This window comes from Hylobates moloch, unplaced genomic scaffold (genome assembly GCF_009828535.3).
Source record: "Hylobates moloch isolate HMO894 unplaced genomic scaffold, HMol_V3 SCAFFOLD_15, whole genome shotgun sequence".
In the NCBI taxonomy this organism is placed as follows: domain Eukaryota; kingdom Metazoa; phylum Chordata; class Mammalia; order Primates; family Hylobatidae; genus Hylobates; species Hylobates moloch.
In genome coordinates this window covers 33,400,538-33,414,054 of record NW_026652290.1, presented here as the reverse complement: position 1 = coordinate 33,414,054, position 13,517 = coordinate 33,400,538, and the positions used below count along the sequence as shown (strand labels likewise).

Below are 13,517 nucleotides of genomic sequence, written 5' to 3'. Positions count from 1 at the left end.
TACACACACTATACACAAATTGTACATCAATCAAACACATAATGCAAACACACAAACACATTCAGACACACAACACACACCCACCTTCTCTTTCCTTCTGTCCTCCTCCTCCACTTCCTCCACCTCCCATCCTCTCCTAAGGAGTCTCCTCCGCATCAGAACCTCCCTCCATGGGACCAACACCTGCTGCCTGTGTTTTCCAAATGGGTCCTGGCCCTTGTCTGGAGTCACAGAGTTGGTCTGCCGGCTCGTGAGAATGACAGACTTTGGGATAGTTCAAAGCTGTTCTCATGTCTCCCCTAGGATTCTTCTTCCCCAGACCCCTCAACTTTATCTTCAAAGACATGACTTTCAGACACCTCAATAAAAAGTCTTGAAAGACCCTGTTTCTATCAAGTGATGGGCGTCTCTGATGAATTAGAAAATTCAGGGACTCACTCCCGTTCTCTGAGTGTTCCATCTAATCAGGGGTCATTGTACCCGGAGACTCTTGGTGGCCTCCTTGCACCCAAACGCTCTGTAGCACTCATTAAAGAGAAGTGTTTCCAAAATACAGCCTGAAACCAAACCACTCATGAGCCCCAGAAATGCCCCCTCCCCTCAACGTGGTAGCCACAGGCTGCCTGGTATCCTGGGGAGCCCTGGCAGGTCGGAGCTGAGGGCATGACTGGGAAAATGCTGACTCCTCGGGCTGGGACAGCACCAGAGAGCACTTGGACTTGGGCCCTGCAGACTTGTGAGTAAAACTTACTTCCAGGCTTACTTTGGAGGAGGAGCTGCTGGGCTGCGCCCTGTGCAGAGGTGAGAGTCCCTGCAATGGGGCCAGAACACTCAGCTGCCAAGCACTCCTGGAGGGCCTCAGGTGTGCAAGGCCCACCTATGATCATGAAAGTGGGAATGCCAGCAGGGCAGTATGGGCTGTCAGAGTCAAGGTTTCCACCCCGAAATGCCAAGGAGGAATGGGCAGTGTTGCTGCCTGCATTTCTTGGGCCTCTCCTATGTCCAGACTCCTCCAGATCTCAACCATCTCTCTCTTGAGACGCTGGAAAGAAAGTGGGCGCTACTCTCCTCTCCACTCTCAAGAGGAAGGACATTCAGGTAGAAGGTGCCGCAGAGGGAGCTCCTCTGAGAAAGGACTAGGGGAGTGTACTGTGGGCAGCACCCTGGGGCCGGGTCAGCCAGGCCTGCAGGCTCAGAAGCCCTGCCCCAGCAGCTGGCAGGCAGCAGGCCAGCCTCACAAGTAGACTTATGAGCCAAGCCCACGAGCCTGGGGTGTAAGTAACCTAGAGGGCCATGCCCCATTCCTTCCAAGGGGACCTCATCTTTAGGTGTCTGGCATATTCTTGTCCTGCGGACTATGGAGAGGGAGCTGAATTTCCAGAAGTTGCTTGTGGAACTCATAATACGGCTGTGGTCATAAGAAATGCAGGCAGAAAATGCACATGGCATCAGGTTAAAACTGTCTAATGCCCCGGTTCCCCAGCAGAGCTACACCAACCCTGGTCTATTCTGGTGCAGGGCCAGGCAAGCTGAGTTCTGGAACCAGCTCCTCCTGCCCACTGGATGCCTGCCTGCTGGCTCTTCTGCACCTTGGCAGTATCAAGTATCACAGAGAGGCTTTGAGTAGACAGACACGCCGGCCACCTACCAGCCATTTCATCCTGAACATCTTTCATTTCTTTCTTTCTTTTTTTTTTTTTTTTTTGAGACAAAGTCTCACTCTGTCACCCAGCCTGGAGTGCAGTGGTGCAATCTCGGCCCACTGCAACCTCTGCCTCCCAGATTCAAGGATTCTTGTGCCTCAGCTTCCCAAGTAGCTGGGATTACAGGCATCCACCGACACGCCTGGCTGATTTTTGTATTTTTAGTAGAGACGGGGTTTCGCCATGTTAGCCAAGCTGGTCTCAAACTCATGGCCACAAGTGATCCGCCCACCTTGGCCTCCCAGAGTGCTGGGCGTGAGGCGTGAGCCACTGTGCCTGGCATCCTTTCTTCATTTTTATAGTCCTAGTTTCCACATACATAAAATGGGGATAATAATACATGTCTGGGTATAATACTTGTAAATCACCTAGATTAACACCAGAAAAAGTATGAGTGCACACTAAACAACACAACAATAATAATATATGCTCTTGTGTCCAGAGTTGTTTCCTGGTGAGTTCGTGGTCTCGCTGACTTCAAGAATGGAGCCACGGACCTTCACGGTGAAGAGTGAAAGGACAAAACTTCCACCGCATGGAAGGGGACCCAGCGGGTTGCCCTGGGGTGGCCAGCTTTTATTCCCTTATTTGTCCCCTCCCATGTTCCGTTTTTGTCCTATCGGAATGCCCTTTTTTCAATCCTCCCTGTTATTGACTACTTTTAGGATCCTGCTGATTGGTGTGTTTTACAGGGCGCTGACTGGTGCATTTTATAGAGCGCTGATTGGTGCATTTGATAATCCTCTTGCTAGCTACAGAGCGCTGATTGGTGCATTTTACACTCCTAGCTACAGAGTGCTGATTGGTGCGTTTTGCAGTCCTCTTGTAAGAAAGAAAAGTTCTCCAAGTCCCCACTCGACCCAGGAAGTCCAGCTGGCTTCACCTTTCACTATGACCTCTCTAATAGTAATATATGCTGTGACATCTATGATAATAGTAAGATGGTGATGGTGAGGGCACCTGCAGCACAGCCTGGCCGACCCCCACCCCTTTGACCTGCACAGGCTTCTCCCCAGATGTTCACATTGGATCAGCTTATCCTCAGCTCTTGATGGCCTTTGAGTTATTTGGCTTTGTTAGGATTTCAACTTCCCTTGCTCTGATCCATTATGTGTGTGGTGAGCAGAATGATGGCCCCCAAAGATGTCTATGCCCTAAACCCAAAAAACTCATGACTGTGTTACCGTACATGGCAAAGAGGAAGTCAGGTTGCAGATGGAATGAAAGTTGCTAAGCAGCTGACTTTAAAATAAAGAGATTACCTGGGATTATCCAGGTGGGCCCTGTGTAATCACAAAGGGTCCTTATGAGTAGAAGAGAGAGGCAGAGGAGAAGGTCAGAGTGGCATGATGAGAGCACTCCCCTTTGAAAGATGGAGGAAGAAGCCTCCAGAGAAGGGATGAAGGTAGCTTCTAGCAACTGGAAAAGGCAAGGAAACAGCTTCTACCCTAGAGCCTCCAGGAGGAACCAGCCTTGCAGACGCCTTGATTTTGGCCCAGTGAGACCATGTTGGAGTTCTGACGGATGGAACTATAATAAATTTGTATAGTGTGATGCCACTACATTTATGGTCATTTGTTACAGTCATGAACAACTAATATGTGTGTTGATATTACAGTTTAGTGTCCAGGGTATAGAAGTATTCTTATCCCCATGTTCCTAGCAGACACCACGCTGTTACCAGCACATTCCATGGACTCAGGGGCTCATTCGTTTTCCTGTGCTGGAGCAAGTGCTCTGAAAAGGCTACCACATGGAGGGCCACTTTGCAGACCCTGTTGTCAGGGAGGGAAACAGACGACCCCCAAGGAAAGCAGAACATCCAAACCTCGCACACAGAGCTAATGGTAATAATAATGGAATGAGAATTCATTCTGATTTTGCCCATTTGGATTCCTTGAGCCCCGTGTCTGAAAATTAGCCGTGGTTGCCATAACCTTAATTATACTCAGCAGGGCAGAGTTGCTCGCTGATTTATGACGCACAGTTGTGACCTGGGAGTAGCTGTCATCCTCAGCTGCTCACACGGACGCGACAACAGCCCTCTGTGTCTATAACGGGGAGTATCAATTACTTTCCTGCAGCAGGAAGAACAGCTCAGAGTCTTGGAATGATCTGGACAGAAACGTTAAATGCTTGTCTCATATAAATTCAGCCCACATCCATCTGGGCTCATTAAATCATTGAATTGCTCAGAAGCACCAAATTACATCTTTCTAACAAATTATATTTTTAAAGCTGCTTGTTTATTTCACATCTGGAAGTTGAGGCAAAAGCCAAAACTTGCATTCAGAGTCTGAGAAATCATCTCGCCCTTTGCCTTCCTTTCTTTCCTTGGGGAAGAGAGAGGAGGAACAGGTGTTTGGAAGAGGTGGAGGATGGCAGAAGGCCACAGGTAGGATGGCGTTGGTCCTGTAGGCCCTCGCAGCCTTGGTTTGTGTGCATGCTGTCTGATTTCACAGACCGCTGGCTGCATCCTGGCAGCCATCTGTCCTCCTTAAGGAGGGCCAGCAGGAAGCCCTCACAGAGACGCTGGGCTGGGAGGAAGGAAGTGCCTCTGCCTGCCCTCCTTCCTCCCCGCCTGCACGTCCCTGAGAGCAGCGTCTGGTTCGCCGGCAGACAGCCCATGGGAACCAGTCCAACCCTCGTGCACCTGTGGATGCTCCGAGACACTTAGAGTTGGCTGGTATTCGGGACTGGGACCCAGAACCTGGCCTGTTCTGCTTCCCCAGGAGTAGGAACACTGCACCCCCAAGTCAGCCTCAGGAGCCCATTCTCCATGCCTCCTCCTCTTGCCAGCCTGATGCAAGCTGGGCCTGTGTGCCCATGGGCTGTGTGCTCCATAGGACTGGGCCTTGGTCTCCTGTCTGCACATCTTTCCTGAGCCTAGCACCAAGCCAAACTGCCCCAATGCCATGGCTTCTGCCCCCCAGGCTCTGTGAGCAGGTGGGCTGCGGAAGGGCAAAGACTTCCTCCCCAAACATGCACTCAGCTCGATTCTCAGACACCAATGTGCAAGCATTCCCTCCCAGAGTTGCTGAAAATCCACATTCCCTAGTCCATTCCCCCTAAGTCGTATCAAGTAGGTCCAGGAAGGGCCCAGGGAACTGTGGGGGGTCCTGAAGTATGTGAGCCACACTTGGAGCAGGTGTGCAGTAATCCCTGTGGCGATGGAGCTTGCAGACTGGTGCAGGAGGCAGGATGAGTTGGGTAAACAGGTGAATGGCTGGGTGGTAGAAGATGGTAAGAGCTGGGAAAGGGCAGGCCCGGCGTGGCCACACAGGGAAGGGCATTCTGGGCAGAGGGAGCAGCATATGCAGGAGCCCTGAGGTGGGTGCACCTGGGGTCGCCAGGGCGCAGTGGGGCAGAGCTGGCGGAGTGGGAGGGGCGCAGCGTGGAGGGCCTGGGAATGCTGGGGCGTTTAGACTGTGGCCCCTCCTCTAAGAGGGATGGGGACTGCTGGAGCCCTCTGAGCCTCTGTCCAAAAGGAGCCTCAGCTGTGAGGCAACTCAGTCCAAGCAGGGTGACAGCAGGAGGCCCAGAGCAGGCAGCTGCCAGGACCAGGAGACCCACACGGAGGCCACCAGGGAAGGCATCCAGAGCCACAGGGGCCATGTCTCCTAGACAGCCTCGGCGTCTGTGGAGATGGGTACCCGGGCAGTCCAGTGCTGGTTATTGAGTGCCTTCGTCCTGCCAGGCCCATGTCGGTGCTGCTCAGCAAAGCGGGTGTCTGAGGAACCGTCAGCCAGGGGTTTTTAGGCAGAGAGGATAGCTGCATCCTGCCTGCCACAAAACCCACCACATGTGGGATCTGGGCTTTAGATGGGAGGTCCAACACCCTGGTGCCCCGGGGGCATCTTCTCTCAGCCCTTGCTGCACAGTCCTCACCCACACAAGGGCTGGGGGTGCAGGGGCCCAGCCAGGCTTCGGACAAGCATGCCCCTGTGGGGTTTCCCCAGGGCAGAGGGAGGCCCAGCTAGTGGGAGTGGGGACGGGGCCCTGCCCGTCAGACCACAAGCATGAGGGCTGAGGGCACAAGGCCCAACTGGTTCGTCCTTGGCAGCGTTTTAGAGGAAGGCTGTCCTGGGGCCACCACAGCTGCTTTTCAGCCTTGTTCCTCCTCCTCTGCGGCTTGCAGGATGGGTGTGGGATAGCAGAGCAGGGGTGTGTTTGTGTATGTGTGTGTGTCCTGTGAAACATAATCATAGCCGGACACTAGTGAAGGTGGTCAGACAGGTTTTAATCGGCAACATAATGGACATTCGCAATGGGGAATAGGATCCAGGCTGAGCTGAGCTCAGGTTCAATTGGCACACAAGTGACTGGGGGTTTCCAAGAGAGAATGGGGGAGCAGGGAGGCAGTGAGTAGGGGCTCAGGAGAGTGAGGGAAGTGAAAAGTTACAGATGGAGGAAGCGGGTGGTCCGTGTGAACACATCTGGATATGCTGATGTGCTCATTGAAGTCAGGAGACAGGCCCTGTCCTCAGGTGTGGCTGGAACTCACAGTCAATTCTTTTGGCTGCCGTGAGGTTTCTCAGGCAGGCACTTTAAAGGGGGCTGGAGTCAGCCTATGGATGCCACCTTGAGCAGTTAGAAGCTATGTTAGTGGTTATTCAAGTTGTTATAGGCAGAGGTGAGGCCCAGCCAAGAAGAGGGCTCAGGGGAGCCAGTCTGGAGTGTGGTCGAGGAGAGAACTCTTGGTCAGTGCCACAGCTAAGTGTTGTCAGGAGCACCTGCCACAGCCCAGAGAGCCCCTGGGGTGCACTTGGAGCTCCAGCACCTGCCACGCAGCACGCCCCATGCCCCTGGCCCCTGCAGGCAGAGGCCATGCAGGGAAGGCCTCAGGGAAGGCTCCTGTCTCTGCTTCCATATTACGGCATATTGCTCTGAAAATAGGGACTCCAGAGAGGCCTCAGAGGCTGCAGGGGGCCCAAGTCTTGTGGAAATGAGATGTGGGGAAAGTTGGGCCTTATTGATGTTGGTGGCCACAGCCAGTTCCAATGCTAAGGCACTGGGAAAAGATTTTATGATTTTTGGAGCACATTTAAAAATAAGGACAGGTTGGGCACGGTAGCTCATGCTCATAATCCCAGCACTTGGAGAGCCTGAGGCCAGCGGATCACTTGCACTCAGGAGTTCAAGACCAGCCTGGGCAACATAGCAAGACCCCATCTCTACAAAAAAATTTAGAAATTGGCTGGGCATGGTGGTATGTGCCTTGGTCCCAGCTATTCGGGAGGCTGAGGTGGGAGGCTCACTTGAGCCTGGGAGCTCAAGACTTCAGTGAGCTAGGATCATACCACGGCACTCCAGCCTGGGTGGAAGAGCAAGACCCTGTCTCAAAAAAATAAGGACAATTTAGAAAAACAATGTTCCAAGTACCTTTCACACATCACATTGGGCCCCAGTCTGTGAGGTGGTGCTGCAGTTGAGGGGCTATGCTTTTCAGAGGAACCTACAGAGGGGGAGGTGAGGACACAAGCCCAGGGTCTTGACGTTAGGATGGGGCAAATGGGGACACAGTTTGTCCTGACCCTCCCCCGCCCCTGCCCCTGGGAGGCCGCAGTCTGGGTGGGTGGGCCAGGGCAGGAGCGTGGATATGAGGTGGGGGGCTGTGCTTGGGTAGAGAATCTTCAAGGGGGTGAAACAGTCCAGCTTCTTCATAGATCAGCATCTAAAAGGACAGCAGGGGGAAATGTCTTTTAAATTTTTTTTACAAAAAAAATGAAAAATTTCAAAAGAGTTTTGAAAAAATTAAAAATAAAGATAAATAGAAATTGTATAAAGTGGGAAAATAGCAGCAAATAACAATAATTTACACCGAGGGAAGAAAAAGAGAAAGCACGACCCAGCAGATGGAGACAGTCTGTGCAGGGCTCACCTACTGTGCTGTTTCCCCAGGTACCGCGTGGTGGTCTCATACCCACCCCAGAGTGAGGCGGAGATCGAGCTGAAGGAAGGCGACATTGTCTTTGTGCACAAGAAGCGCGAGGACGGCTGGTACAAGGGGACCCTGCAGCGGAACGGCCGCACAGGCCTCTTCCCGGGCAGCTTCGTCGAGAGCTTCTGAGGACTGGTGCTCCCTGCACCCAGCTCGCAGAGGGGGAGGTCGCCTGGGAAGCCCCACGGCACACAGAGAGGGAGCCACGGCGCCCCAAGGGTTCCAGGTCATCTCCAAGTCACCTGGCGGGGGATGCCCTGGCCCAGGGTGGGGACCAGGGACTGTGGAGGTCGTGCCTTCTCCCAAAACCCCCAACGGAGAGCACACCTGGGATGTTCTTCAAGGAAATGCCCACCCCCTCTGTGGAAACTGCAAAGAAAGCACGTTGAGGAAGAGAGGCAGGTGCCGGCGCAGGCAGGCCTGTGGCTGTGGTTTGCAGCCACGGCAGCGTTCTCATTTACCACCTAAGCAGAGTTGGAGGTTGCAGGAGGTCTGCAGGTGAAGTGGGTGGCATGGGGGCCAAGAGCGCTGGAGATCATCTTTCTGGGCTGCCCTGGGCTTCCCGCGGGGCCCAGGTTGCTCTGTCACCATTTTATATACCTCAGTCACCTGCCGCCCGGCTGCTCAGCAGGGGTGTTTGTGAGGCCCTGGGGGTGCCCCAGAGAGGGCACCCCACCGCCCCTGTGGGAACCGGAGCAGAATCTGTGGGTTTGTGTCCTGCCAGTAGTATAAGCAACACTTTCTGTTCACCACCACTGTCCCTTGCATTACTTCTTTCTTACAGCATATTTTTAACGTAAAGCTGTTAGACTTTATATATTTCTAATAGGTCAGACATTGCCTATTTTTCATACATCTGGTGCTGCCTTTTTGTAAAACTAGTAATGACTTGGTTGAGCTTGAAAGAAAAGATGTCTGAGGCGACATCAAAGGGGCAGAATTTTTATATTTCCCATATGGGTTTGGGACAGCGCCGAGAAGCCCCCATCCCGCACCTCAGTGCTGGCCAGTACTCTGGGGGCTGGCGGGGTGGAACCATTGAGGGGGTCGGAGGGAGCTTGGAAGCAGCCGGTTTCTTTAAACTCTTACCAAAACCCCGCGCTCTGTCTAGACGGCGATGATTATTATTCAAGACCTGGAAACATTTCGAGGAAGGGCCACTATAATTGTCCTTTTGTGTGGCGGTAGAAGGAGCACGCAGGTCAACCCCAGCCGGGAAGGCAAAATCTTCCCTTTATTGCCTCAGAGAGAACTGCAATTAGCATTCTCAGAAGATGATTTCTTGGTATCAAAATGTGCAGTTTCTACAACAGTTTAGATCACCACCACCATTTTACTTCTTTTTTAAAAATAAATAACTGCTCCCATTTCAGGCAGTGCAAGCCTTCATCTGCTGGGGACCAGAGGTACAAGGAGATCAGGGGGTTGTGGCACCGCTGCAGGCTTGCAAGATCGGGGAGCTGGGAGGGCGAGAGAGGAGGAGGTGCAGCTTTGATGCTGGGACCTCCCTGAGTGGGGCCGATGAATGTATATTCATTAGCACCATGGCTCACTTCCCAAGAAAACTGATCAGGAGCCCTTTGGGAGACAATTTTGTTCTCAAGATTCACACCTTAGGAACACATTTTTATCACCTCAAAATTTTGATCCAGCACCCCTCTCTCCACCTATATTTTTACAAATACCATTCAGACTTAAATTAAGCCGAAGAAACTAGCCTTTGATAACATAGGGTGTCACTGGTTTTCAGGGATGTAACCAATTCCAGAAATACATTCTCTTGCCTGGCATAAAGCCTTTGAAACACGGGCCGCTTATTTTCAGAGTTCCTGTTTGGGGACGTGACTTGGCTACTTGTTACTTCCAGGTGGTTACCACACGGCGGGGGTCATGCCTTTCCCTCTCTCCAGATGATAATAGATTTAATAGGCTTGAAGAAGTTGTTCAGAATCAAAGAAGAAAAAGTCTGGCTTAAACATAGGAACTTCTATGTGCCAGGTTAATGACAACCAAAAGCTATCTATTTACCATTACTGCCAAACTTCATCAGTTGCCCATCCTGCACCAAAATCCTGTGCGTGTTTAAATTCATGTTGTCACCAAAGAGGTGCACAGATCAACAACCTGGATGACGCAGGTGTTCTCCAGGGAAACCAGACTAAGCCAAGTCTCCAGGTAACTTTTTTTAGGTCTTTTTTTTCAAGGCACGCAGGTACCAAGCAACAGAATAGAGTAACCTGAACTTTCTTCCTCTCCCAGGCATGGCCCACATGGTGCTTCAGGTAGAAATATGCTTCACCCTCCTGGTGGGGGGCGAGGCCACAGCCCACTGCACGCAGCATGGTAGAGAGCTGGGGCGAGTATCTCCATGTCTTTGGAGAATGTCAGCTGGCCCCTTTCAGGGCAGAGTAGGGTGGGCGTTGGTGCCACCTTAGGAAGGAGAGCGATGCGTGGGTCTGGCCAGAGCTCTGGAGCCAATGCCGGGCTGCATGAGGGCAGAGGAAATGCATGGCCCACGTGCATTTCTGAGTATTTTAAACTCATTTGGGCCCTGCAGCCTTCATGATGATGTAGCTTGCAGAGAAGAGCAGGAGCAGAATTAGCCCTTTCTTCAGGCCATCTTGCCTCAAAGGGCACACATGTTTGGCAGTTAAGATTAAACTAACCCTTATGTTTCATCCTGGCCCCATGATGTACACATCTTAGCCATGTAGTGGCCTTGGGGGGCCACAGAGATTTCCTTTGAGGAGCAAGGTAGAGTCCACAGCCATGGCTGAAGTCAGTGGACACCGAAGGGACAGGACTGCAGGCCACCAGGGGCCTCTGCCCAGAGGGAGGCAGAGAAGATGGTGGCCACTGGTGCTCTCCTGGCATCCTCATGGGGTGATGCCAGGCCGGGCACCTCAAAACAAGTTCAGCCGACTGGGAGATCCTTTGTACTTTGCACAGTTCACACACACAAACACACACACCCTACCCCAAGTGTTTATGTTAGACACAAATGTCAGCGTGTGATTTTGGAAGACTTGTCAGTGATGACGAACCATGATGCCTGTGTTTCTGAGTCTTTAAATAAAAATGAACATGGAGAAGCCTTGTGTCTGCATGTTGGGAGCAGCAGGGTCCAGCAGAGGCCAAAAGGGACCCAGGTAGGAGCAGAACCTGAAAGCACGGCCCACCTGCCTGCTGAACAGCCCAGCTGGCTCATGCACCTGCCCCTCAGTGTTCTTGTGTGGGGGGCACCGAGTCTGTATCAGGATGGCATTAGTCAAGGAGATGGGAGAGTCGTGACATCAAATGTCTGTACCCAGCACATGCCAGAGACCCAGGAGCTGGGCAGTAAGAGCCAAGCCACGGAAGCCAGCAGTGGGCTGGGTGGGGAGGGTCTCCAGTTCCCCTCTAGGGGCTCGTGTGCCTGGAAGGGCAGAGTGGCTTGCTGTAGATGACGCCTCCTTTTCTTGTCATTATTCAGGTCCCTTGTAACCAGAAGTGCCTGGTATTAACCTCTGAGACCAGCACTTTCCTGGCCTTAGCCTTGTCTCTCTGGCCCTTGGGGTGCCTGAGCCATGGCAGCCATTCCCTGGAGCACAGGATGGGGGTGCAGGGAATCCCACCAACAGAAGAGCCCAGGAGCTCACTGATTTCCAGGAAGGTGCGTCTGTCTCCAATCAGCCAGCCTGACGCCTGGCAGAGGGCTGCCCCGACAGCCTGATCCATGCCTGGAACCACATGTTTCTTGAAACAGGCTTTCACTGTTCTCTTAGCTGAGACACATCTACAAACACATTTGAGCTGGAAGAACACTTAGCAAAGAGCCATTTTACTCTACTGTAAAAATTAAGTGACCTTCCCAGGCAGTGGTGCATGCCTGTAGTCCTAGCTACTCTGGAGGCTAAGGCAGGGGGATTGCTTGAGCCCAGGAGTTCAAGTGCAGCCTGGGCAACATACAGAGACCCTTGTATGAGCAAATAAAATAATTTTTTTAAAAAAGTGAACTTGTACAAGATTAACACAGCATGGACAGTCACTGGGGAGGTCGGTGCAGGCCTGGCACTGTGGTAAGGAGGCCTGCTGTGTGCTCACTCACCCTCCAGACAAGGCTGTGTGGACACCACTCTTGCCTCCATTTGTTACGTGAGCAATCAAGATTGTAAGAGGTTAAATGAATTGCCCCAGGTCACATAGCTCAGTGGACAGCCATGACTCCAACTTGTCTACTTATCCATTGTCAAGTCTACCCTCTGAACTCAAAAGCTGGGTGCCAAATCTGTACTCCTTAATAGAATTGATATCTCAAGGACAAGAGTATAGGAAGAGGAGAGCCAGAGGAAATGTGGGCAGTGCCCATCACAGTCTGTCTGGAGAGGTGGCTGGCAGGCCATCCCAGCCAGCCTGCCGAGTGGAGGTCTCCTGCCTACAGAAATCGCACAGCAACCCATCAAGGCCTGGTGCCATTTTACATTAAAATCACAGACCCCACTGCCTGTGTTCCAAATCCATGCTCCTAAGCAAACAAGTAATTTTCCTTTACTGATTTAGCAACCACAGAGAGAACAGTGGGAGTCGGCATTATCTGAACAGTAGTCTACCACTTGGCCTGTGTAGCTGAGATGTTCCTCATTAGCCGCCAGTGAGCTGGGCCTTCAGTTGAGGCCTCAGTCCCTGTGGGTTTTGTGATGGGAGTTGGTATCCCTGCCTCTAACTGACACTGACAGGGGGTGTGCCTGAACTGCGGAGGGGCGTCGAGTCTTCTTTCTTGGGAGAAAGGCTCCATGGCCCGGCCTATGGCAGGAGCTGCAGGGTGAGCCAGGAGGGTGAGCACCACTAGCTCTCAGCAGAGCTGCGAAGACAACACACAGGTGGCCATGGCACGAGACATTTGATCTTAGGCACCTAAACAACCTTGTGAAGACCCTGGAGAGAGGGTGCCACGCTCCTAGAGGCCTCCCTCGGGGCCTTGCAGAGGGTGGGGCAGGACAGGATGGGGGCTTCTCGGAGGGAAGGGAGACTATTCACAGCCTTTTATCTGCATAGAGTTGTCACATATGTTATGTCCCTGGATCCTTACAACAGCCCCCGAAGTGTGGTTTGTATCATCCCCATTTTATTCCAAGAAGTTCTGTTGTTAGCTCTGAATTAAATCAGAGGCAGAGCCAGGACTTCTGACTTCCAATCTCTGGCTTTTCTTGAATGCAGCAGAAATACTAAAATGATGGTTCTGACAGGGGGCTCTGCTGGTAGTACTAACCACCTAATGAGGTGGGACTGCTATCATATTGTTTCAAATATGGGGAAACTGAGGCACCACCGTCCAATGCTTGGTGTGAGGCCACATGCTAGATCAAGCTGTGGTTCAGCCCCAGTGCTCAGCCACCCCACACAGAGCAGTGGGAGAAGAGGAACGGGCCCAGGCAGGCCTTGACAGCTGGGCGGGGTCCATGCCAGTCCCACAGTCTTGGGGGCTGGAGGCTGCAGGTGGAGACTGGCCAGGAGTGATCGGCTCTGAGCTCTCCCTAGGGGAGAATGGCCTGGGCAAAACGCGAGCAAGGAGGAAAGTCTAAATGCCTCTGCCAGTGCTGAGACCCTAAATGCCAAGGCAGAGCACAGCGCCCACCCACCACCACGATGTCTGTGCTGCCCAAGGTGCCAGCTGAGGCTTGAGATGTGACCCCCCTCCCGAGCCGGCTCCACCCCTAGCGGGGCCTCACAGACCAGTGACCATCTTGGACTCGGTCAGGACCTTCTAGGGTTGAGCAGTCTGTCGGAGTTCTCTTCTCCCTCCTGTTTCATGTCACCCTTCCAGGGGGGTCCCTTCACTTCTCAAAAAAGATCACATTCAGCTGACCACAGGGGACACATCTGGGGCCTGTGAG

General features: G+C 52.6%; 1 protein-coding gene across 1 annotated transcript in view; it reads left to right on the top strand.

Annotated features, from left to right (window-relative positions):
• Positions 1–10,736, top strand: part of SH3RF3 (SH3 domain containing ring finger 3) — a 370,710-nt gene extending 359,974 nt beyond the window's left edge. The window contains exon 10 of the mRNA XM_032179170.2: positions 7,605–10,736. Within this exon, the coding sequence (XP_032035061.1) occupies positions 7,605–7,773 (169 nt within the window). The 3' untranslated portion in view covers positions 7,774–10,736. The remainder of the gene's footprint in view (positions 1–7,604) is intronic.
• The last annotated feature ends 2,781 nt before the right edge of the window (positions 10,737–13,517 follow it).